At 43.1% G+C, this 26,477-nt stretch overlaps 1 protein-coding gene across 2 annotated transcripts in view; it reads right to left on the bottom strand.

Annotated features, from left to right (window-relative positions):
- Positions 1-26,125, bottom strand: part of FOXO3 (forkhead box O3) — a 121,013-nt gene extending 94,888 nt beyond the window's left edge. The window contains exon 1 of one of the 2 annotated variants that reach the window (XR_008329501.1): positions 24,084-26,125. Coding sequence is in view for 1 of the 2 variants with exons in the window: in XM_053381604.1 (XP_053237579.1) it covers positions 24,084-24,668 (585 nt within the window). In the remaining variant the exon portion in view is untranslated. The remainder of the gene's footprint in view (positions 1-24,083) is intronic. The other variant, XM_053381604.1, reaches the window with a different exon arrangement.
- Positions 26,126-26,477: the final 352 nt, after the last annotated feature.

The following is a 26,477-nucleotide window of genomic DNA, read 5'->3' as shown; positions in this document are numbered from 1 at the left end:
CATCATATTTGGCAGCTTACGCCAGGCTGTAATACTTGTCTTTGATGTGTGATGTGAATAAATGTTGTCAGGACCCAAGTGCCATCTGGACTGACAGAATGTGGAGGCTAAAATCTTGCAAGATCCATTCCCAGCCAATCTCAATGATTCCACGTCAAGAGGGAGCAGCCAAGTATTATAAAGAGGCAGATACAGGCTTGGAATCGCGAGGGAAGGTGAGGCAGCCACCACAAAGTGAGGGCGCTCCATAGCAAGAAAGCCAACTACTTCTGTGGTGTAGAATGTTGCACTGGGACCTGGAAGACCAGGGTTCAAATCCCCACTCAGCCATGAGGCTCACTAGGTGACCTTGCATTAGTCACTACCTCTCAACCTAACCCACCTCATAGGCTGAAGTGGGGGGACAAGCATGGAAGAAACATATACGCCATGTTGAGCTCCTTGGCATATAAAACAAGCAAGCAAATTCTCATTGAACTATTGCCCTGTTACCATTCTTAATAAAAGAGCCCCATTTATGAAAATAATACACAATGCACCTGTTTCAAATGTGATACCATGAGTAATACAACTTGCTACTTACTGGGCTCAATCCAGGGAAAGGCAAAACCAGTTTAAGCCCCGTGTAAAGCAACAGCATTTAAACTCTGGGTAATATTCATTGTTCTCTCTCTTCTCTAAATGCAGAGATGCAGCACATTTACCACAGATAATTTCTTGAATGCACCTTACAGATTGACAGATGAGAAGAGTTTAGAAATTCAGGCTTGGTTTTGCTTGGGAAGAGATGTGGGTGACTGGTTCTTCCACTGACCATCTACCAGCAGGCTTAATAGGCTTTGGAAACAGTCCTGAAATACAGGGTTGGGTTAAGACCTTTAGATGCCCTAAGCATTTTTTAAAGCTTTTGGTGCCCCCAAATATATCTAATTAAAAATATAAACAATAATAAACCATGTATTATTAATCTCTCTTACAATTTTATATTTAATATTTTTATTGTTGTAGTGTTTTTTCATTTATCGTGGGAGCCTTTTTTGTGGAACCTAGTTCAGCTGCATCGTATGGTCCATAATAAACCCAGCAACAGAAATTTTCTCTGCTACCCCCCCCCTTCTCTTGAGGCCTTAAGCACGTGCTTATTTTGCTTAATGGTTAATCCAGCTCTCCTGAAATACCATGAGTTCCATAACTGACATGCCATATGAAACACTTTGGCAAAAGACTCTCACAAAACCATAACTTAGGACAAAATGAGTACCTATACTCCTTCTCATGTACCTCATCCCCAGGGCACGGGGTGGCCACATTGATAAAAACATACACACAAAAGTAAAATGAGAGCAAACAAAAATAAAGCAAAAGTTTAAGTCATCCCACTGAAAGCCAGCAATTGAAGAGATCGGGAGAGTTTCTGAAAGAGGCCCTAGGTTTGGCCCACCTCCAGGGGAGAGACCCCCAGAGAATAAAGATGTGATCATCCTTCAACAAAGTAATGCTTCTGAGCTTATTCTAAGGAAAAATGGCTACATGAATGAGCATTACCATTATATGTAGATAAGTGCTAGAGTGGCTAAATGTCAAATTTATTACATTAATATGCTCCTTCACTGAGCAATGAGAGTCATCATAGATACGGATTCAACTGTGGCAAGTGGATGTTATCAACTAGTTTTAAAGTTGTTATTCTGCTCAGACAAAATGTATTCCACTTAGGAAAAAATGTCCATTGAACGTCTGTCTGTCTTTGAAAGCACCTTGCACATGGAAACAATAAGGTGCCAATATATCAGGCTTGTAAATTATCCACAAACAATCTCAATATGGTTTGAAGATGTTGGCCACTGCAAATAAATTATAAAGGCTTAAATCCTGTAGTACAAACAATAGTTTAATAATTCAAGTTCCACAAAGCCTTTTTAACCCTATAATTAAGTAGACGTATGTGGACATCACCACTGCACATAAGAACACAGCTATAACCAAGGAAACTCTGAAGTGGTGAATACTACCCAAATATGAATATATCACATTGTTTAGCTGTAATTACCACTTTAAATATACCACTATCATGTTCCAGGTCCGCTCACAAGTTGACTTGATAAACTTGTAAACTTCAATCAAAGCTGCAGCCTGGAAACAGCTGTTGGAAAAACCCAAAGTGAACCTTTTCTCCCAGCCAATTCAATGTTCTTTTCACTATTTATATTCTTGGATTGACCAGCTGCGACTGATACTGTAGGTCATGGTGTCCTAAACCTACCAAGAATGTGATGATGCTGTCAAAACTTCTGAACTTGTTTTTAATCATCCTAGTTCTTAATCTTAACTAGCTGTAGCTAGTGTCCTGCTGACCTTGCTTACTGCAAGATCATTAGGAAATCCTATTTTGTCAAGTTCTAATCTTGAGGCATTTCATCAATAAGTACCATATTAACAAACACTGTTTCTTTAAAGTTCTATTTTATCATATTACCATGCTAAGAAACATTTATGTGGCATAAAGATTCAGCACTGAGGGCCTTCTGGCAGTTCCCTCACTACGAGAAGCCAAGTTACAGGGAACTAGGCAGGGGGCCTTCTCGGTAGTGGCACCCACCCTGTGGAACGCCCTTCCATCAGATGTCAAAGAGATAAACAACTACCTGACGTTTAGAAGACATCTGAAGGCAGCCCTGTTTAGGGAAGTTTTTAATGATTGATGTTTTAATGTATTTTTTATCTCTGTTGGAAGCCGCCAGAGTGGCTGGGGAAACCCAGCCAGATAGGCAGGGTACAAATAATAATTTATTATTATTATTAGTCACAAATTTTGCCAAATGACCCATCCACTGGGGAGGATCCAGTTCAACATGACCCAAAATTGATTGACAATGCCAAACAGCAGAGGCTCATTCCAAGACAACTTCAATGCAGGACTGGTGGAGAACAGAAGAGAGCAGTTATACATATCCACAGAAATCATTCCACCTCATTGTTTGGTATCAGCTATTCCATCTCTATCAATACTGGCAAATGCATGCAAGCTCCAGAAGAAGGCGGTATGTCACAAGAGGACGTATGGCGTTATGAAATCAGACAAAGCCCTTGAGGGGGTAAACAGTGCTTTGCTAAGAATCTGTTCTGCTCCACTTAGATGCTCAATCATACGCACAAGTGTTTATATGAGGCACAAGGTGTGATCCGCATACAAGTTAATGACATAATTCCAACTCATATTGAAGGATCTGGTCTTCATCTCAAAACATGAAGCAAGCTGTTACTTCATACCCCACATGCCTCTTTCTGAAAATATGTGCACCAGCGCATCTGATAAAAGAGGATCAAAATGTATATTAAGGTGTCTTCAGATGTAAAACTATGGGTGAATAAATTGTTATTGTTTAAATAAATGACACAATTTTCTTTCTACAATGTTGTCTATGTACGTTATTTATGGATGGATGGATCTATCTATCTGTCTATGGGCTGGATCCAGACTTGTGCAAATATGCACTCTTTCTAAGAAGTCTTTTTCATAGACCGTATCTCATGTGAGTTTCATTTCACCCTAAATGCACACCATCATCTGGAACCCAACTTGACTGATATTCAAATATGGTTGACAAATTCAAGCGAGCAGTGGACTACATAATCTACATATGCATTTGCAAAGCAATAAATATAGCAGCATCCAGGTACTAAGAACAACAACAACAACAACAATAATAATAATAATAGCAAATTCTAAAAAGAGCTAAAGGAGCAAACTTGTCCTACTCTTACAAGGTGCACTGCTAGGAACTGCTTTTATACTTTCAAATAGGTAGGAGGAGTAAGTATCAACTGCACACCATAATTACAAGCCTCTACATACCACACCAACTTCCCTTGTCACAAACTTTTACCAGCATAACATATCACTGTAACAAAGTGGATGTCCCCAACATTATAGGATTTAGGATCCAGCAGCAGATTGGGTTATGCGCCCTCTGTTCTATCTACCTGTTCCACATCTCCAAAACGACCCCTCATGGTTGCTCCTGCACCAGGTGGGAACTCTTCTATTGATCTGACAGCTGTCACATTTCACTCTTAATGTTAGTAAGCAGGGCAATTTTAAACTTTTCATATATTTCCAACTCCCTTATTAAAATGACTAATGATTATGTTTCTCCTCTCCAAAGCGGTAGCAACTCCATTTCATAGTCTTAGAGGCTCCTAATATTATGAAACACAATTAAGGCATTCGATTTGACAACAGGGCATCCAGCTACAGGCCCTGCGGACTGCTTCATTCACTTCCCCCCTGTTATTATATGATTAAATGTTCTCATGGGTACGAAAGCTACTTATCTACTCTTACTAAATATCCAATTAGGAGACCTACTCTTTTCCAGTCAACGAATAGCCACTGCTATCCCAAATGGCCATTATAGGACAACACCATATACTTTGAGGCACTATGTATGTGGAAGTGGGCTTCTTAAAGACCTGCTGCATCATTTGTACAATGTTCATTATGGAAAGATCAAAGTATCTCAAATACTTTCTATGCTAGGTAGAAAGGATTATTGGTCAAACCTCCAAATGTTTGAATTACTTTGGTCACTAACAGGGGGGCAAGCTATAATGGAGATCCTGCAAATGTACAGAAAACGATTTTTTACTGCATCAGTGTTTGGCCACAAATCGTCTTTTTTTGTTCTTTTGGGAGTTTTGCGGCTTTTATTGCTAAGATCTAAAAACAAATTTGAATTTTTCAATCTTTTCTACTTGAAAGCTCTAGAATACAAAATATACATGCTCAGCATCATTTCTGGATGGTGCCTTTATGTTTAAATTATGAGTAGCCTTTGCCTATAGAATACATAGGTGGTGATGGGCAGAGAGCTGGCTCCTTTCTCGGTCGTCACTTATGACTATTTTTGCAAGGGATGGGTGGGAATTCACAATTTATGCATGGAGTGCCACTTACATATAGGGCCCATGTTCATGTTGTGCTCCCAAACACGAAATGTAACCTAACAAAGCAACCCCGAGAAGTTAATTCGAACACCCTGACAACTTGAAATTATATTAGCAGAAATCAGGAAGAATCTCACTAAATCACATAACCACATGTGATCACCCTGTTCTTCGGATTGGGAAAGCCAGAAGCTACTCTGTTGGCTTTAATAAAATAAAATGTGTGGCAAGCCCTAAACACATCCAAATGGAAAGCAATAACAAGTAGGTTATTTTCATGGTGCATGTTTCTGCATGTCCCCAGCTTCCCTGATTTGGCAAACTACTTTCAAGTAAACACTCCTGAAAAGAATGAATGGGAAGGGCAATTGGAATGAAGGACTCTGGTTGCAGGGTTCTAATGAGAAAAACAACAGGACCTGTATCAGTTCCAGTTTTGTTCTTTCAAAGAGTTCCAAGCAGAGTGTAATAGCACCACTCTTCTGTATGGGAAAGCTGTTATATAAAATGAATATAAGCTATTATATAAAATGAAACAAACAAGACAACTACTGATAGAAAACAAACCTCCTCTGCCACTCTGCAAAATGTTTACAGTGGTGGATAACATCCTGTTTTAAACTGGATTTGTATATGATAAACGGTTGGAGAAAAATGCTACATAAAATCAGAGATTCAGTCTTAGACTTTCAATCTTTGGGAGAAAATTTAATGGCTGACTGAAGAATTTCACCCAGGGTGTGTGGACACAGTTATCCTGAATTACTTGAAAATCCAATGTCATGCCTCCTTTTGTCATTGATCCAAAACTCTCACTGTGTAGGGTTACCAGAAGCAAAAGTGGCAACTCAGAAGACTTTCAAAACATGAAAACAGATTTAAACAAACAACAGCAGCTTATGCAAAAACAAACACCATTCAATACTTTTCTGCATGTAAAAAATATAGCTGATTGATTTCTAAGGGATATCCGCTAAAAGGTCTGAGTTTAAACCTCTTTACAAGTGCAAAACATGAATCCTCTACGTTCAATGTTAAGCTTGCTTCTTTTTTAAACAGAACAGAGATTAAGCACGGGACTTGAGAGACTCGTGAACATTCTTCTGGTAATGAACCACCATTGTGAAGTTTGTCATTTCTTTTGTCAAGTTGTTAATAAATGACTCGGGATATTAAGTAGCTACATTATGTTTACACCAAAATTAGCAACTCTAGCTAAGTGCTTCATATCGACAATGATAAACAGTGGCTATTCTTCCAATATCTGAATGCAGAAATAAAACCATGGGTCACAACTCATGGCACAGTAAGATAGTCAGCCCTTGATACGCAGGTTATAACTGCAGAGTCGCGTGATCTGTTTTCATTCTTGAAAACATTTACATTTTATATTTTGTTCCCTGCTCCCCCACCCCACTAAAAACTCCTCCCATTGTTCACTTCCACTGAAACCAGCAAAGCTACCTATTTCTCTACCCCCATGCATCCCAAGAGAGAGAGGCTTTCCTCCTCTCCAGAGAGTCAAGCCAGCAACAAAGATAATGGAAGCCAGCTTGACCTACCCATCTCAGGAAGCAATCTCCAGTACAAAGAGACAGACAGATTTTTCAGAGCTTCTATGTTTGGTTGACAACTGTGCTCTACAGATATTCTACCCCCAAATACGTATATTGAATATGGGGTGGAACATGGCTAATTCTCCTGGGCATTTAGTGTTAATGTGAAAGGATTGTGCATGAGATGGGCCCTTCCACATGCTTGGGGACTGTGACAGGCTCAGGGTTCCCAGTTGTGAGAAAGAGATCTGTGCACATACAGAACTCTCTCATAAATGCCAAACACGGGGCCACAGGAGGATGTCAGGCCACATCCGCACTCAATATTTAAAGCACTGTGATACCACTTTAACAGTCATGGCCTCCCCCAAAGGCTCTTGGGAAGTGTAGTTTTGCCACCCTTGACAATGTTTGGTTCCCAGGATCCCGTAGGGGAAGCCATGAGGTGGTATCATGGGGCAACATTCAGCAAAATATTTCCACTAGGCGCAAGGATGAGCACTAGAGCAACAGGAATGTCCTTCTTCCTTGCTCTGCATGTGCCCAGCACCATCCACAAATGGTGGGTTGGGGAGATGGAACTCAGCAGTTGGTGCAAGGGGAGAAGAGAGGGAGAAAAGTCAGTTGCGTTGAGCTTTAAATTTATAACGCAGATCTAGTCTCAGACTCTGGGGCAGTGCTAATAAGCACAGTTCTGCTCCCCTCATCACAAGTTCAGTTAATTCCTAAGGTGAGGGAAGGTGTCTTCTGATGAACCCTAAAATGCTTCAGTTCACACCACACAGAAATATGCCTTGCTTCTCCTGTTCCCTGCTTATAGAACATTTCGAAATATGTTTACGTCCTAAAGGACAGAAAAACATACCTCAGCAGAAGGCTAATATCGACTAGGGCTGCAGTCCTAACGCCACATACCTGGCAGTAAGCCCTACAGAATTCATGTGTTAGGATTGCCACTTAAGAGATGGAACTCAGCAGTTGGCCTCTTCATATGCAATCCAGCCCATATATTTTGCAAAACACTTAACAAAACATTCAGTGGGTGGGTGTTTATCCTCACATCCACCCTTTTGGGAAAGTCCCCAATTCCTATACTCTCCATGTCCTTTAGTCTTAGGTCCTAAAGCTGACATATCTCCCAACACAGAGCCCCCCATTTCTACTGGTGGGGAAGCAGCCTTTTTACATATAAGAAGCAGGGTGCACCTTCTATTTACCCTCGCTACTAAGCAATGCTCGAAAATGTGTCAAGGTAATACATGCTACTTATCAAAATTGCTAATCACACCTCATTTCCTAGTTTAGACAAAAGGTTAGAAAGTATAGCATGTGGTAACAGTCAGGCAAACATACACAAATAAAACAGCATGAACTCACAAAAGAAATGCATAAATGGAGAAAATGAGGCTTTTTATGGAATATATATAACATTTTGTTGGGTTCAGGATTAAGAGAAAATGGTCCTAAAGCGAGATCGGAGAAATCCTGACATACTGGGATTTCTAATGATTAACTATTTTATACTATAATTTTTTTCAGTATTTATATAGATCAACCCTCATGTTGCAGGGGATATGCTAAATTCTTCACCATTACAAAGGCATGCTACCATTAACACACATTTTTTACAATGACAGATTTTTAAAAAACCTTTCCCCTAGGCATGTCAATGCACAGACATCATGGGGCAGATCTAAAACCATATCAAAAGCACACATCCTTAGAGTTCAGTTTATCAGGGGACCCCACGCAACATGTTAAGAACTTATCAAGAGCCTTCCGGGTGCCTCCAGCCTTGATAGAGGATTCTGTCTATCTTTGCTATGTTTGGGGAACCCGATAGTTCCAAGGCCCGATTAACATATTGAATGAAAGTGATATAACTCTTTAAGGGGCCTTCAAGTACTAAAATGCCCACTATAGCCTTACTTATTGATTTATATACCCCTCAACTGCCAAGGTTTGTAAGCAGTTTATAAGTATACAACCAATTACAAAAAAAACACACTAAATAAACAGACACAATTAAAACAGATAATAAAACAATTCCATCAAAACCTTAAAAGAAACAGCTACAATTTAAGTCAAATGTCCAATAAAACAAACCAATTAAAATAGCACAATTAAGAGTTTTAAAAGCAATTAAAAGAATTAAAAACAAGAGGTTCAGGTCAGGAAAATGCTTGGCTAAACAGATGTGTCTTCAGAAAGCCAATACCAACAGATCCTTCGTATTTCAGCAGGGAGAGCAATCCACAACACTGGCAGCACCAGTGAAAAGGCCTGCTTTGTCACAAGCCAATAAGCCAGGATGAAACCAACCAGGCTCCATGTATTTTCAGGTAACCTGTCTATTATTCTAATCATTTTTATTTGTGTATGCCCATGGCTTATTTTAAACTAGTTTGACTACATAATGTTTAGTTCATACTCTTCAATATTAATCAATGGGTCATTTTAACTTTCATGCACATACATGGGCACATGTGAATGAGAAACTAGGTTTTTCTCTAGAAAAGAAAGTAGTTCTACATTTATAGTCTACAAAATCTTTATATACAGTTTAGTATCCAGTTACACTCAATCTTGGAACATATAATTAACAACAATAATCACTTACATGGCACTTTCGGTAGATGCTATAATCTCCTTCCATTCTCTCTTTTTGATTTAAAGGCTATGACATTAAATTGGGAGGGGGGGTTACCCAATTTGGTTTTGATAATAAAATTATTTTAGGCCCCTTTCATGCCTCTCCAAAGAAAGGCAACTTAAAGCAACATTGTGCAATAGCAACACACAGCCCTGGGGACACCACCACAGAATAGTCCATCATGCTTCAAGTGGACAATGTGTAGGCTTCAACATTAGTGTATGCAGTGAGGAAGTAAAGAGAACTGTGGTCCCTCCCATGCCTCACACATATGGGGGGAAACAATGAAATGGTTTGAGAATGAGAACTTAGTTCCTTTAGGGAACATCTCTCACAGAACACTGCATGGATTCATACGGCACACTTGCTAGATTTGAAATGTCTGAAGCAGCCCTTAGCACCCAGTGGCACTGATTGTCACACAACGCTTAGATGCCTGGCTACATGTTCCAGCTGCTCCTGTCAGAAACTGGCCGCTTAGAGTCCTGAAGATCTCCTTTCAAGTAGCTGGGAGCACTAGCCCAACCTAACCTTTCCCTACCCTCCCAAGAAGGTAAAGGAGTTCCAGGAAAAATCAGAGGAGAAGGGAACAGCTCCTTGCCCAGAGGAAAGAGTCAGTCTCCACCTTGCTTGCAGGTGGGCTCTTTAAAACAATCTGGTGTTTATTGGGGAAGCAGCAGAGAAGAGTTGCAATTTGCAAATTGACTGCATTTCACTGAATAAAACCAGAAGATTAAAAGAATGAATGAAATTCCTCTCAAGGAAGCAGCTCCTTCCTACGCCTTTTGTTTTCCAAAGGTTCCTTTGCCTTCCTGGGAGGACAGGGAAATAATAATAATAATAATAAATTTTATTTATATCCCGCCCTCCCCAGCCGAAGCTGGGCTCAGGGCGGCTAACAACAATAAAACAATACAAAAGTACAACACAAACAACACTCTAAAATCATTCATTATAAATTAATTAAATTCAAGCCACTGGCCACCATTGGGCCAGAGCTCCGCGAAGATTGCCGAGGGAGGCAGTCAGGCTGTGCCCTGGCCAAAGGCCTGGCGGAACAGCTCTGTCTTGCAGGCCCTGCGGAAAGATGTCAAGTCCCGCAGGGCCCTAGTCTCTTGTGACAGAGTGTTCCACCAGGTCGGAGCCACAGCCGAAAAAGCCCTGGCTCTAGTTGAGGCCAGCCTAACTTCTCTGTGGCCTGGGACCTTCAAGATGTTTTTATTTGAAGACCGTAAGTTTCTCTGTGGGGCATACCAGGAGAGGCGGTCCCGTAGGTACGAGGGTCCTAGGCCGTATAGGGCTTTAAAGGTTAAAACCAGCACCTTAAACCTGATCCTGTACTCCACCGGGAGCCAGTGCAGTTGATATAGCACCGGATGAATGTGATCTCGCAGCGAAGACCCCGTAAGGAGTCTCGCTGCAGCATTCTGCACCCGCTGGAGTTTCTGGGTCAGTCTTAAGGGCAGCCCCACGTAGAGCGAGTTACAATAATCCAGTCTGGAGGTGACCGTCGCGTGGATCACAGTGGCTAGGTCAGGGCGAGAGAGGTAAGGCAGAGGTAGCGTGTGAGCCGTTCTTCCATTGGTGACCCCTGCTTGTTGATGCCAGGACCAGGCAGTTGGGTCTAGCGGCCATTTTGTTTTCTACAATGCTCCCAATGTAGTGGTGATCCAGGGCACTGTGGGAAATTTAAATGGTTGCTAAACACAGCTTCCTGGTGACGCTCATAGTCCTGGACCAGGCGCTTTTTTTTTAATGTATTGCAGCAAGCCCTGCTGGAGCAGAGGGCTATGGCAGTTGCCCAAGGATACCAGGTACTAAAGCCATTGCTTCCAGCCTTCCCTGCCCATTGAGAGCAAGATCATCAGGATTCTCAACAATCCGCCCACAAGAGCAGCTGTAATGTATATCAAGCTCTAAAACAGCAGGAAATGAGAATTTAATGAATCTTCCCAGTGTTTCTATGTCCATAAGGAAAGCTACAGACACAAAAAGGCTCTGAAAAAAAGCAGAGGGCTGTCCCGCTGGGCCTCAGAATCAATCACACACAATCATTGAAATTAGGAAGAAGCACCTGGGCATCCCATAGCAACAACTAAATCCGCTTTAAACTGAAAAGCAAGACAATTCATGGAGAGAAGTGACATGGCCATGGAGGGAAGTCTTGCATCATCAGAAGGCATTTTAAAAGATACACATGTTTTGTTAAAACCCACATTATTCAACATTTTGCATTTCCTACTGTCACACTACAACCCACTGCAATGGATTTTGGCAAATGTGTAGGAGCTCTTACACATCATGTGCAAAATAGACGGATGGCAACCAAGCTTCTACACTTGTTTAGGACATGTGGGCAAGGGGGAATTTAATCAGTTTATTCAACTTTCAGAACCGCTTCCTGTGTGTGCCTTAGAATTGTATGCCCTATGTTGCTCAATAATTTCCCATTTATTTCTCCTTCAAACTCTTCAACATTTAGTTCCAGAAGCCGAGATAAGAGTTGGCTTCTCCCAATGAAAACCTATTTGACTATTTCTAGGCTCAGCAACTAATCCATCCTTCAGTAAGAGAAATCCCTGCAGCCCCACTAGCCAGAACCAAGTAAATTCATCTCATGGTTTTCTTACAGTGCCAGAGCTGCATTTTATCACCTTACAGACCTTAAGCTCTATCAGGCAGGGATTGCTCTCCCACCCTCCCTGGTCATTCAGTGTTGAGCCCACAGTTGCTGCTCCATACAAAGAACCATGACTCAGCATGGCCTGGAAGAACTAAAGCCAAGAATGCATTAAAGTGTATTGATAAAGTCAGAGCAAAAGTCCATAGCCAATGTTATATTCCATTTTCACACACAAATGACCAAACCAGCTTTTTCCCCTAGTAGCTGGAAATGGTAAGTGGAATGAAAGGGAAGGCCCAATTCACAGAACCAAACTAGAATCATAACATTGTAGGCTTGGAAGGGACCCCACAGGACATCTAACCCAACCCCCTCAATGCAGGAATCTCAACTAAAGCATCCATCACAGATGATCGTTGAACCTCTGCTTAAAAACCTCCAAGGACAGACAGTCCACCACCTCTTCTAGGAGTCTGCTCCACTGATGAACAGCTCTTACAGTCAGAAAGTTCTTCCTGATATTTAGCCAGAATCTCATTTCATGTACCTTGGTTCTATTGGTTCGGGTCCTAGCCTCCAGAGGAGAAAACAAGCTTGCTCCTCCCTCCATGTGACAGCTCTTTAGATATTGGAAGATGGCTAACATATCTCCTCTCAGCCTCCTCTTTACCAAGCTAAACATTACCCAATTCCCTCGACTGTTCCTCACAAGGTTTCGTTTCCAGACCCTTGATGATCTTGTTTGCCCTCTGCACACATTCAAGCTTGTCAATATTCTTCTTAAATTGTGGTGCCCAGAACTGAACACAGTACTCCAGGTGTGGTCAAACAAAGCCAGAATGGAGCGGAACTATTACTTCCCTTGATCAGGACACTATACTTCTGTTGATGTAGCCTAGAAGAGCAGTACTGTGTGTTTTTTTGCCGCTGCATCACACTGTTGACTCATGTTAAGTTTGTGCTCTACTAAGACCCCTAGATCATTTTCACATGTACTACTGGCAAGCAAGTATATTTGTGCAGCTGGTTCTTCCTAAGTGTAGAACCGTACATTTGTCCCTATTGAAATTCATTTTGTTAGTTTTGGCCTAGTTCTCCAATCAGTTAAGGTCATTTTGAATCCCAGCAGCATTGCACCCCTCCTAGTTTGGTGTCATCTGCAGATTTGATGAGCAGCCCGTCAAGTCCTTAACATCTATATGTTTATTGACAAATGGGGGGAACCACCCAAAGCCATTAAGGATATATTATTTATTATGTTAAGCAAGATGCAAGTTGCATTCGAGTTGTTGTTGCATGGTGTCGCTTTTTTGAAACAGAAGCTTTAATACACACACACCTAAATATACCAGCGGTCTTTGTCTCAAACAGGGAAGATAAATAATGTATAGAATAAAACAAAATAAAGCAAATGATCTGCTTGTTTATTCAACTGTATATAAAGAAACTCCACCAACTTTACAGGGTTAGAATATACATGGTGCCCTGTTCATGTAGAAAAGACCAAATACTGTTTTCCATCAAGTTGGAGATGGGGGTAGAAACAGAATTACCCAGGTGATGCACACAGTACTTAAAGCTTTTTCAAGAAATTTTCTGATTTCTGTGTCATATGAAAGTGGCTGGCACTCTTGGTTATAGGGAAGTGATCAATACGAGATAGTGAGGAATAAATATTGTCTCCTGACAGCAGCAGTTATTAACTTAAATCAAGTTAATAAAGACAACTACAGATGTGCTTGTTTAATGAAGCTTTTTTTTTTTTTTTGCAATGCCTAATAGTGGTTGAATACTTTGTCTTTAGAACTCAAGCTGTGATAAGGACCAGTTAAAGGAAGCTCCTCCCTCCAATCCTGATCGATTGGGGTGTGGGTGGGTGCGTGGGTGTGCGCGCATGCATGCATGCAGAGAGAGAAATTAGTCTAAGAAAGAGTGCTTCTCTGCCCCTTGTCAGTTATAACAACCAAGCTTCTTGTATATACTATTATTATTATTATTATTATTATTATTATTACTACTACTACTACTCTGTTGACTTCTGAAATATCCAACAGTTCTCTTTAAGGTAGATTGCTGTCTGCTTACTACCTTTACCATTCAGCTGCTTCTTTCCATTCTCACACAAATATTACCCAAGTTATTTTGGGGTAAAAACCATTCTACCCAAGTTACCGTATTTTTCGCTCTATAAGATGCACCAGACCACAAGACGCACCTAGTTTTTGGAGGAGGAAAACAAGAAAAAACATATTCTGAATCTCAGAAGCCAGAACAGCAAGAGGGATCGCTGCGCAGTGAAAGCAGCAATCCCTCTCGCTGTTCTGGCTTCTGGGATAGCTGTGCAGCCTGCATTCGCTCCATAAGACTCACACACATTTCCCCTTACTTTTTAGGAGTGAAAAAGTGAGTCTTATAGAGCAATAAATACGGTAGTTTTGGAGTAATTCACGCAGGAATGTTCCCCTCTCTATTCCAGAGCTTTGTTATGAGTTACAGCAACCGAGAAACCTTGATTAAGGAAACAACAGTGAGAATGGCAAAAATTGCATGGAAATAAGCTGAAGCGTCACCTTAAATAAGGCGACTTGACAAAATTACCAAAAGGGAAAACATTCCCAGAACATTCATTTCCACATAAAGCAAGAATGTTCAGCCCTTCCGTTCTCAAACCCTTGGATCTTTTAGAACCAGAAACTACAGTCTTTTTTCCTTCACCCTCATCAGCTATTCAAAGGAGTGTGCTGATACTGAGTCATATAAATAAATCACTGTGGGACGGCTTGGAAATGTGTAGGTGAGTGTTAAAATAGCTTGCACATATGTTTATTAAAACGTAGACGGTATGAAGGATCTGGAGATATTTACTGTATCGTATTGCTGTGCTTAATGCTAGGTTAGATAACATTCTACCAGGGTATGGGAGAACAGAAGGACAAAAACAGGCCTGCTGCTGAAGAAACTGGCAAAATCTTAATTATGTTAGAGGAAATGTAATTTCATACTAACCAAAGCTGACTAGCCATTTCTCGCTTCATGTGCCATGCCTACAAAAACTCATCTAAGAAGCCCATGCTTCTGCCATATAAAATAAAAGAACAACAACATTGCTTAAGGAAAGGAGAACATGCTGCACCCATCTTTATCCCCACTACACTGGAGCAAACTCATTTTGTCCTCCATAAATAACAGATATAAGCAATAGGCTTTAACCAGATTCCTCAAACAATGACATCAGCATGGGATCTATCAACAACGGCAGTAAGTACTTCAAGCTCTCCCTAAGACAATTCCCTTCCTCGAGTTCTTCACAAATTGCATGGATCTTGTATGTCCAGCTAAGCTTTGGCACAGAAAAGCTCAGCACAGTACAAGTCTTCACCCTCCTTAAGAGAACCTTTCCTTCCTCTTATCCTCTGACATATGCAGAAGAGTCACCGTGAGCTTTGGAGCATGTCAGAGTCCAGTGTCTTATGGGATATATGAACATACATACATGCATACACTCATCCCCAAAACCCCTAGCCTGTGCTGAAGACTTATGGGAGGATGGATTGGTGGCAAACACAAATAACAGTTAGTTACTGAGACAAGCCAAATGTTTTGGATCCTTGCCTATAACAGCATAATGGTATGATCTACAACCTTGCACTAGCAAAGCAGGAAGTAGATGCCTTCTCCTAAGCAAGCATTTGAAAATGTAACAAATAAATCTCCCTCTACGACAGATGAGGTGCTTCCAAACATGGGCTATTTAGAAGCAAATAATTAACACTGCAATGCCAGTGGAGTGGCAACTTATAATTTCCAGGCCTCTAGAATCCAAATGACATTCTATAGCCATGTGGGTAACCCCCATTCTCCCAACCTCAAGAACTGATGGGGACAAAGGATTAATTTCTCTTCTCCCACCCTCAGCTGCCCTTTAGAATGAGAAAAAGAAATAGAAAAAAAGAAATGCAATTTGAACAGGAAAAAATTAAAGAGAGTTGATTCCTAAAGGGGATAGAGGAACTACAATGAAGGAAATGTCTCTACCATAACCCAGTGCTTCTAGTTGTTGAACTACAGCTCCCATCATCCCTAGCAACTGGGTGTGCTGACTGGGGCTGATGGGAGTTGGAGTCTGGACAGCCAAAGGTTTCCCACTCCTTCCATAATCTATGCAGGCCATAACTGGTCCTGAACCCACAGAACAGCTGCACAATGGGTCATCTACAACTGGAGAAGTTGAGCAACTGTTCCACTGTGTTAAAAAGTGGGGTTGTCTAAGCTTTCGGGGGGGGGACCCTAGAAATTAAACAATAAAATAAAGGATCATGTTTTGACCACACCATTACTGAGATGCCTCATAAAAATAAATTAACTACTTCACAGTAAATTCCCAGTGTGAAAGCAGGCATGATATCTGTTTAATATGGATTCCGTCAGGGATGCTTGCCCTAGGTAAGAATTGGACTCTGTGACCCACTGAGAGCAGCTTTAGATATATTCATATACACAAATACAGTAGTGCTAGTGCAATCTGCTCATACTTTCTGTACTTGCACAGATCATCAACTCCTGAAGATGCCTCTATTACAGAAATGTGCTGTATTATGCTCTCACAGGGAAGTCATAGGAAACTGGTTTATTATATGTACATAATGTATGTGCCAAAATCCAACATCAACCTTTTCTCTTGGTTTGATGTATTCTTTATTTATAATTTCTTCATTCTGTAACTAATGTGTAAAGTGAGAAGACAAATACCTGCCATAAACAAAGCCGTTACACGTATACAAATGCTTTCAGGTCCCATACTTGTAGCCATATGCTATTTAGACAGTAACTGATTAGCACCAAGTATATTGTTTCCTGTGTTCTCGAAGCTACTAAAATGAGTTTCACCAAACTGTTGGAGGCAGTGGAAGACAGGAATGCCTGGCATGCTCTGGACCATGGGGTCACGAAGATTCGGACACGACTAAACAACAACAACATATTGTTTCCTGTGGTTATTACTACATTTCCAGACAAGCAAATGGGAGGAATGATAACCCTAGACCTATTTAGCTTGCCAGGTGAAATAATAACCCTGCTCCTTGCCCTGTGCAATGTTCTGTCCTGACCCTTCCTGGGCCAATTGGGTGGGGGTTGAGCGGAAGCCCTTGTGCAAGTGTCCTCTGAAAAGAGTCATTAGTTGGATCCTGCCGATTACTTTCAACTGCGTACCATCAAGAAAGATGGTGGCTGTTGGTGGAGGCCACCAAAAATTCTTCCACCTGGCAGTAACTTCTCACAGAAGCCATAACGACGTAGGAACATGGAGAGTCATATGACAGAGCCAATCAGAAACATGCAGCTGTGTCGCAAATAATTCTTCACATATTGGCCTTTCTCCAGGTTCACACACTCAATCAGGTGAAATGGGTGGCATTGTGGCAGAGGTCTTAGAGCCCTGGTTACAGAATGCCCTCCCCAGAGAAACTGACCTTTTGTGTGTGTGTGTGTGTGTGTGTGTGTGCGGCGCACCATTCTCCCAGGCCTTTTAATGTGAATTTTCAGTGCATTTTAGATTTCTGGCACTTAGTAAATTTTGTTGATGGTTTTACTGCTTTGTATGTTTGCTGTGCTGGTTTTATGTGGTTTTTCTGATTGTATGCAGATGTTACAGTTATTATAATGATATTGTGCTGGTTACTTTATTATAGCATCTTACTTATTTTAATCTTAGCAAACTGCCCAGACAGTTCAGGTATGTGGGCACTATAAAGTGTAAGTAATAGTTGTTGTTGTTGTTGTTGGTGGTGGTGGTGGTGGTGGTGGTGGTGGTGTCCCACATGCTAAACAGCTCACAAATGTTACAATCCCCATATGAAGGATGTAACTTTTAAAATGGATCACAGAGTTAATACAAGATACACACACACGGAAACACTGGGAGACACACTGCAATTTGCCTCTCCTATTGGTTATAGCTATTACTGTTAATTATTGCAATGCTTTGTTATCTATGCAGCACTATGTAACAATAACCACATATGGTCAAATATAAAATGTGGCAATTCTATGTCTTTCAAAAGTAAGTAGCTTGATGCACTGTAAGCTTAGGTATGGACCGGACAATGAATTCACCTTCACCCAAACGGCTGCATGTTAAACATGTCACCTGCAAATTCCCCAGTACAGACCACTAGTAATGAACCAGATGCCTTATATATTTCTGCAAATTTATTGTGCAATTTTGTTATTTACACATTACAAGACAACAGTCTATTTATTTGTATCATTGATTATCATTATCCTTTTTTAAACCCATAAAAGTTTTTTTGGGGGGTGGGGATAGAACAGTCTGTTTGTTGTATACTAGTATCTCACACACTCCAAGTAAAAAATGTTCCAAATCATTAAGATGTGTCCTTTTCAACACAGAGAACTTCAAAGTGGTGCACTTCTGAAGTAGTACAGAAACATTCTCAATGCAATGAATCTGCTTAATAATTTGATTTTTAAGAGTAAGTCCAAGCTAAGAGTACAGAATGTAGAAATAACAACAACTAAAAAAACCTAGCTATATGGTCCCCTACTTTCTCTGCCATAGCCATTATGTTTGTGTGATCAGCTCTGACCCATGGAGGTACAAGTCTAAACGAATACTTGTTTCTCCATTGTTCTACATAAACCAGGGAAGCTACTCAGATTACTCTGAAGCAAGGCACACAAGGCCAACACTGTGCTGAAGGTTTGGATATGACCAGTACCTGGAGGGCAATCATCTGAGAACCACATCTACACCACTTTGAGTCCATGACAGACAGAAGGCAGGATATAAAGGTAAGAAAATTAATGTTTTTTTAAAGAAAGCTTTCCAGTACTTTCCCATGGGCAGTTCATAATTTGTTTCTATTAGATGAGAAAATGCCTTGCGGATAAAAGATAGTAGCATCTATTTCGGCCTGCCCAAGTTCCCTAAAAACAAACAAGATTTCACAGGTCTAGTTTGGTCTCCTCTTCCAGTAAGGTCATGTTAGAGGTTATTGCAAAATTTCTGAACTAACATATCACCAAGTATCCAGGGATCCAAGTTTTTAACATTTTAATTAGCTCAAAGTACCAGTTAAGGCTGCTCATAAATGAAATCAATATCAAATTAAAATTATAAATGGTTAGAAATGTTTCAACTATGCTTAGCAATCTAATTAATGTAAGCACTCTGCTGCATGGTCTAGAGTATGCTGCTATTGAAATCAATGAGCATAAATTCAGTACAGTCCTCCATGTTGCTACATGTTGTTGTTTTAATCGATCCTCTGTAGCCCATTTGATACAAAAGTTTTCTTAAAGCAGCAGCTTAAAAGGCTTTGGCACTACAGATTGGACTCCAAACAACTACATCTGCTAACGACGCAGGCTCTGTCAGAAGAGCAACAACTGACATCCCACGTCTAAACTTTATGGCATTTTTATGGTGCATTTATGGTAACTCTTGGAAATGCAGCACATGATGCAAAAATACACATGTATTTTATGACATAACCACTCCCTTCTTTTAAACTGCTGGACATTATATATTATTAGTAGTATTGAATTATGAGATCCTTCTATGTTCAGTTCACGACGATTGAAAGCCCTTCATTTGTATTTAAGTTTCTACTGGTGTGTCCTACAGAGAAGTTGGGACACATGAAAAGGTTACTAATAGAAACCTTGTGGTGCCTAACTAACTTCCAAATGACTTGTTTCCACTGAACAGCCTACATTCTGTTTTATTCCCATCAAATGAAAATATTTAAGAGGAAAACAGTTTCATTGTAAATTTAATAGAATTCTGAATGCATGGACTCATTCATGCCTCTGAGACGGATACTGTAGCTGTATAAAATCTTTGTACATGGGATCTGCATCAGACAAGTACAATAGGCAACATTTGAGCAAATGCAAATAGTCACGGCATTTATTCTTGGCCACTGTAATAGAAAATAAATCTGCTATGGTTCTGTGTTGTATCAACACCTTCTTTCCATATTTATTACCTGTATATATATTTTTCATGTGAAAACACAGTCACATATTAAATATGAAAGAAAATATTTTCTTGCTGCTCTTCTTCAACTGTGTAAAAAAACTCAGGGCCACTTCATCATAAATTACAAAATTCTCACTCAATAGGCACATTCATGAAGGAAATAACATAACTCAGTCGGTACAGCATGCATCTCTTAATCTCTGGGCTGTGGCTTCCCATGTCGGGCAAAAGAATTCCTGCATTGCAGCGAGTTAGACTAGATGAGCCTCACAGTCCCTTTCCAACTCCACAATTCTAAAATTCTAACGTGCACACAGGTGTGCCACATGACCATGGCAGATTAACTACATGCACAGATGCACTGGGTGTGATCGCTATTACACAGGAGATGCAAATTGTTGACTTTGTAGGAAAAAAAGTGTTGTGTAGGAATGCCTGCCAATACAGGAATTTGGTAATGCATGAAGTGGTTCCTATTTTATGTGTTTATGGATGGGGACAGACCTTAGGGTAGACCCACAGAAATTAATGGCTATGATTAACTTAGGTTAATTAATTTCAGTGGGCTGACTCTGAGAAGCACTAGCATTAAATACAATCTTTTCAAAGGGAGTTGAGGGTGGTACGACAGAGGCATCATCGGTTACGTAGTGCACACATACATTTCTTTTGTCCTACCAATAGTTCTGGTCAAACAGGTTTTGCTGGCTCTTGGAGGTCTACAAAACCTTGCAGAACCTGTGAACAAAGACAACAGAGGTGCGTACACACCATGTGCAATAATAAGCCTCTGTCATAGCATCCACATCTCCCTGGGTGAAGGCTGGTCATCTCTAGTGCAAATCGTCATCTTTTGCTTTGCCGGCTTAGCACTTTGTTTACACAGAACAAATGGTTCAGCAGGAACTGAGAAGAGGAGGGACAGAGGGATATGGGTTTTCGGAGCAACTTCTACTCAAATATGTTTTCATTAAACCCTCCCTCCAAGAAACTCAACGGGGGTTGCAAGTTGAAAGAGAGAAGATGGACAGAACTCGGGGTCATCCAGTGAAGTTGAAAACTGGCAGAGTCACAGGGATAGTGAATATGTCTTCACATGGTACAGAGTTAAAATATGGAATTCACTTCCACAAGATATAGTGACAGCCACCAACTTAAAGGGCTTTAGAAGGGTATTAGACAAATTCATGGAGAAGGCTATCAATGGCTGCTAGTCATAATGTCTATATTGCTTCTATTATCATAAGCCAGATGCCTCTAAATATGGGATGTTGGGAATCACTAATGTGGAGAATGCTATTGTGCTCGTGTCCTGCATCGTGGCTTCATGGACACCTGGTTGGTCACTGTGAGAACAGGATGCTGAACTAGATAGGTTTGATCCTGCATGGCATGTTCTCCCCATGGCAATCCACCATGGCCTGTGGCTGGGTGGCATGAAGGGAGAAAGTGCAAAATGACTATTATTTTCTTCCACCTTTCCTCAAGATGCTCAAGGCAACTTACATGGTTCTTCCTCTGCCCATTCCAGCTTATGTGGTAGGTTAGCATTTTAAACCCCAAGAGGGAAAAGGCTTTGGAATGGGGAAATGACAGTAAAGATAAGGGTAACACTCTCAGGAGCCTCCTCCTAAGCAGCTTTATGTGTGTGTGTGTGTGTGTGTGTGTGTGTGAGAGAGAGAGAGGGGGGGGGGGACTGGAGTTCCAGTACACAATTATCTGTGCACAATGTGCAGCTGGCCCCAAAATGGCAAACCCTATATAAGCCTCAACTGTGCCATGAGCTTCAATGTGCCATGAGTGTGATCCTATGCATATTCAGTGGAGCAGATGTCCCATCTTGTTCAATGAGGCTTACTCCCAAGTGAACACACAAAACCACAGGATGATATCCAATGTTAGTTATGGTCATATTCAAAGCAGACCCAGTGAAATCAGTGGACTGATTTCAGTGGGTCTACCCTAAGTGCGAATTAGTCAAATTTCACCCGCATTCATTTGTACTGTGCAGGAGCAGAATCCTATTAATCTGCGGCATAGAAAGCTGCCTTTGTGGACCATTAAGATTCTCGGCACTGATGGGCATCAGCTCTTCATGGTTTGAGAGACAGGAGGATCTTCCAGGGTTGAACTTGGGACCTTCTGAATGGAAAGCATGTGCTGTGCCACTACGGTGGAGCATTCGCTGATGGGGCTCAAACACCCAGCCACTGTAAGTCACTGGCAGCAGCTGCTGATGGTCGCAAGCTGCCTTATACCAAATCAGACTATTAGTCCAACTAGCTACAGTGACTGGTAAAAGCTGCGCAGGTTTTCAGACAGGAGTCTTCCCTACCCCTACCTAGAGCTGTTGAAGACCAAATCTGGGACCCTCTGCATACAAAGTCATAGCGCCTGACCATTACAAAACTTTTGTCTTGTCTAAGCAACTACCTCTAAGAAGCATGGGTGATGCAAATAGAATGGTTTATATTTGTAATACTAGCAAACGGAAGCATTTCAAAAAGTGCCAGTGTTCCACATCCCATTTATGTGTTTAAATTTTACCAGCAACAAAAGACGGTATGTGAGTACAAACAGGAGTTATAATTCCTAGCTCAAGTTATTGTATAGCACTATTTAAAAGGCTGTGGGGTGCCTTTTACGTACCGATGCACGTAATGCCATAATCTGTGTGGCTATTTAATGTGGAAAATATACCTATCCAGTTCACCCCACTAGCAACAGATATTACTTTCTATAACTCTTCACTATTTAGCATCTTGAGGTTCTGGGTTTGTTTGCTTTTTAAAAATACTATCCTGTCCCCTCTAGATGCACTTATTTACATTGCTTGCTATTTAAAAGTGTTCTTAATTTCTATTTCTTGGGTCTTGTCTTTTGCTGAACAAAGGAATTTAAAATGTAAAATAAAAGACTGTGGCAGTGTAAATACACAAATATTGAGAAATACAAAAAGCAAGCGATGTCCTCACTTATTTTTTAGCTCAGTAGGTTCAGAGGCTGCTGCATGCATATAATCCCATCAAACAAAGGACAGTCTCCCACATGGCAGATTTAAACAGGGGATTGTTTTGCTTCCCTATCTGCTGAACAGTACCGATTCCACAGTTTAGGGGAAACTGTTTAGGGGAAGTCTTGGCTACTAGAAAATAGATAATGGGCAACAAGCACAAACACACCACCATGTAAATAGACACGCCACTGACATACTCTTGCTCATTTCTGGCATAAGTTAGAAGCTTCCTGCTTTGCTAACACAGGAGGGGACCACAGGTCGCCTTTGACTGAGAAGACATTGGTCTAGCTTAGGCAGCAGCAGGTGCTGGGATCAGAGCCTAAGCCAGGCAAAGTAAAGGTGCTCTTAAAGAACCCTTATGGACTGATCCTGAAGCAGGATCCCTGAGAGAAAGGCGCTGATGTTACCTTGAAGGTCACCCTTGCAGAGGACAGCAAAGAACTAGTTTTGGAAAGTTGTTCTGCAATTGCCCCACCACACCCTGTGGATGGGACCAACCAGGCTTAAAGCCTAGGGGAGAAGGGGAGATCCGCAAGGGTGGGGTGCACTGCATGAGAGAAAGCGCTCTATGAACATGTCCACGCAGTCACCTTTTTCACTCGGGCATCTCTTTCAGCTCCTACCAACAGCAGGCTATAATCTAGAAATGTGGGTTAGTTGATGATGTGGGTCAAGTGTGTTTGGTGGTGGTTTCTGTGAGGTTTCTTTTTAAAGCTCTTTATTTAGGCTTGCCGATCTTGACCACGAAAAACCAGTTCAAGTGTATGTCAGAGAACTCAAGTTTTGTCGGGTCAAAAACGGAGTCAAATACTGTACACCCTACTCTCACAAAGTCACTTGTAACACTGAACAAAAACCAGTTCCTCCCCCCCCCCAACACTCGTGAACCACTTTTTTCCACCGTCAGAAACCACGGCGGCATTTTTGTTCTGTTTTTTGAGAGCTTTAAGAGAGTAGGAATTTTCCCGCCCTTTCAATGCGTCCTGAGGGGAGGTTCAGCGCCAGCGCTTGTTATGACTGGGAAACAAACGGAGATAGAGAGGGGTGGTCGTTTTTCTGCACTAATTAACACAGAAGATCGTACCGTGCGGATCATGCAATGGAGTTGGGGGTGGGGGTGGTTTGCCTTCAGATAGATCCATTCCGACCCACTACTTTGAGGAAAAGTAAAAAAGGAATACGAGACTGGAGAGAGCGTGTGACCCACACAGGAGATCCCGTTCGCACAACCACCCGCCCGGCCGACCACCAACTTTCCTCCCCGCCCGCCGCGCGCTCACCTTCCAGCCGGCCGAGCTGTTGCTGTCGCCCTTATCCTTGAAGTAGGGCACGCAGCGCACCATCCACTCGTAGATCTGCGAGAGGGTGAGGCGCTTCTCCGGGGAGCTCTCGATGGCGCGAGTGATCAGGTCCGCGTAGGACAAGTTCCCCCACGCGTTTCGGCGGGACGAGCATTTCCTCGGCGCCGCCGCCGCCCCGCTCGCCCCCGGCTGCTGCGGCTGCTGCCCTCCGCTCGGCGCCCTGGCGCCCTGGCCGGACCCGTCGCCGGACAGCCCCGAAAAAGGCGCCAGCAGGCGGGCCGTGTCCTCCGGGGCCAGCGCCTCGCCGCCGCCGCTAGGGACAGCGTCTCCGACGGCCATGGCCGAGCTGCCCCCTTGCTCCTCGTCGTCGACGTCGTCGTCCTCCTCGGGGATCATGGAGGCGGCGTCGGCGCCCGCTTCCCCCGCGGGCTTGGCCGGGCTCGCCTGCAGCTCAGGCCTCTGCAGGGGCCACGTACAGGAGCGCGGGCGGCTCTGGGGCTCGAACTCGGGGTCCAGGTCCACGTCCACGGGGGACAAGGGGGCGGGGGGAGACGCCTCTGCCATCTTGGCCTCTCCCCCGCTCGGGAGGCTGCTCTGCCTGCCTGCCGATGCGCTGCCAAGTGGGGATGTCAGGGGAGAGGAGCCCGATCCACACCTCGGCCGTCCCTCCTCCTCCGCCGCTGCCGCCTCCTCCTCTCGCACCTCCTAGTAGCAGCGATCAGCGAGGTTGTACAAACATGCCACGCTCCATTAAAGGTCCGGCTGCCTCCTTTTCACCCCGCCACCTCTCCTTCCCTACCGCCAGCAACAACAACCAATAAAATCAATCGGGAAAAAGAAACGATCAGGTGGTCAAGCCGGCTCCAGGTGCGTCCTCTTCCTCGGGATCCTGAGGAGAGCCGATTTTGCAAGAAACAGCCCCCCACCCAAAAAAACCACCCAACCCTTGCAGAGTGGGAAAGCAAATCTCCGCGGCGGCGCGCCCGTGTGTTTGTTTATCTTTCACCCCGTGCAGGATTGCTCCAATAGCATCTCGCGGTATGCATTAAAGAGACCACTTCCCGCGGGCTCTCTCCCCCTCCGCACGCCTAAAAATAAAGAGAGCCACGAGTCTCTTCTTGCTTGTTGCTTTGGCGGGCGCTTTCTGCTCGGCTCCAGGAGTCCTTCTCCGCCGCTGACTTCGAAACAGCTTAGCTGGGAAACTGAAGTCTTAAAACGCACCCGATCGCGCCTGCTCCATTCCTCTTCCCCGCCCCACAAAAAAAGCAAAAAACCCCCAAAAAAGGGGCGCAGAGGGGGAAAACAACAACACTGGGAAACTCACGCTCTGCTGTGGTTTTTAAAAAATCCGAATCTTCAACGTGGGGGAAAGAGAGAGGGAAAGAGAGTGAAGACTCGGGATCCAAGGCAAGTCAAATCGCCGGTCTTCCAACAGGTCCAGAAGCCCGTCCTTTAGGGCTGCCAAGGTTTTCGTTCCAGCATCCACACCACCCCGCTCATCACCTCCTCGCTCCTGCTGCTGCCATCTTGACAGTTTCCCCTCTTTCACTCAAGTCATTTAAACAAGCCTTGGCGAAAAGGCAGAGCGGGAGGTCACGCAGGCGGAGGGAGGGAGAGAGGGAAGGAGGGAGGGACGGAGGAGCGAGCGAGCGAGCGAGCGGCAGGTTCCAAGCAGCGACGAGCAGCTCGGACGGCGGAAAATCCAGGTCGGAATTCACAGGAGGAGGAAGACGCAGCGTCGCTACTGCTGCTCTTGGTGCATGGCTCCTGCTAGCACGGTTCCTCCAGCTCGTCTCGCCTTAGGCAGAGGAAGAAGCCTTTAAAACAAAGCGAGGCGGATGATCCCCCTGCCTGGAAGAAGCGCAGGAGGAGGCGCCACTGCTGCCGGGGACGAAGGGCGCCTCTGCAGCTCGCGCGAGCAGCCCGCCGCCCTCCGCTCTGCTGACTTCCACATTCCTTCTCCTAACAACCAGCGGCGGCAACACAAAGTTATAGACACACGCAGGGAGCCACAACCTAACCCGGTAGCAGCAGCCTGGGCGCCACCCACCAAGTGGGAAGGCCTTGCGTCGTCGGCGGGAGGGGCGAGCGAGCTGCCAGCGCCGCCAGTGCAAGGCTGGCTATCTGGAGGCATCTCAGCCAACAGGCGCTCTCGGTCGCCTGCCTTTAACCCTTGGAAAAACGCATCGCTCTTAAAAATCAGCAAATGGAGCCATTCATGCAGGAGCAGGGATTTAAAGAAACAATGCATTAATAAAGAGGTGTGTCTTAGGAGATCTGGGTTGTGTTTGTTACTACGTGTTACCTCAGCTTTTGTTTTGTTTTGTTTTGTTGGAACAACGTTTCCCCTCGTTTTGTTTACTGCCTTCGCCC

The sequence above is a fragment of the Podarcis raffonei genome, chromosome 3, assembly GCF_027172205.1.
Source record: "Podarcis raffonei isolate rPodRaf1 chromosome 3, rPodRaf1.pri, whole genome shotgun sequence".
Lineage (NCBI taxonomy): Eukaryota > Metazoa > Chordata > Lepidosauria > Squamata > Lacertidae > Podarcis > Podarcis raffonei.
The sequence above is the reverse complement of the archived record's forward strand: the minus strand, read 5'-3'. Positions and strand labels throughout refer to the sequence as shown.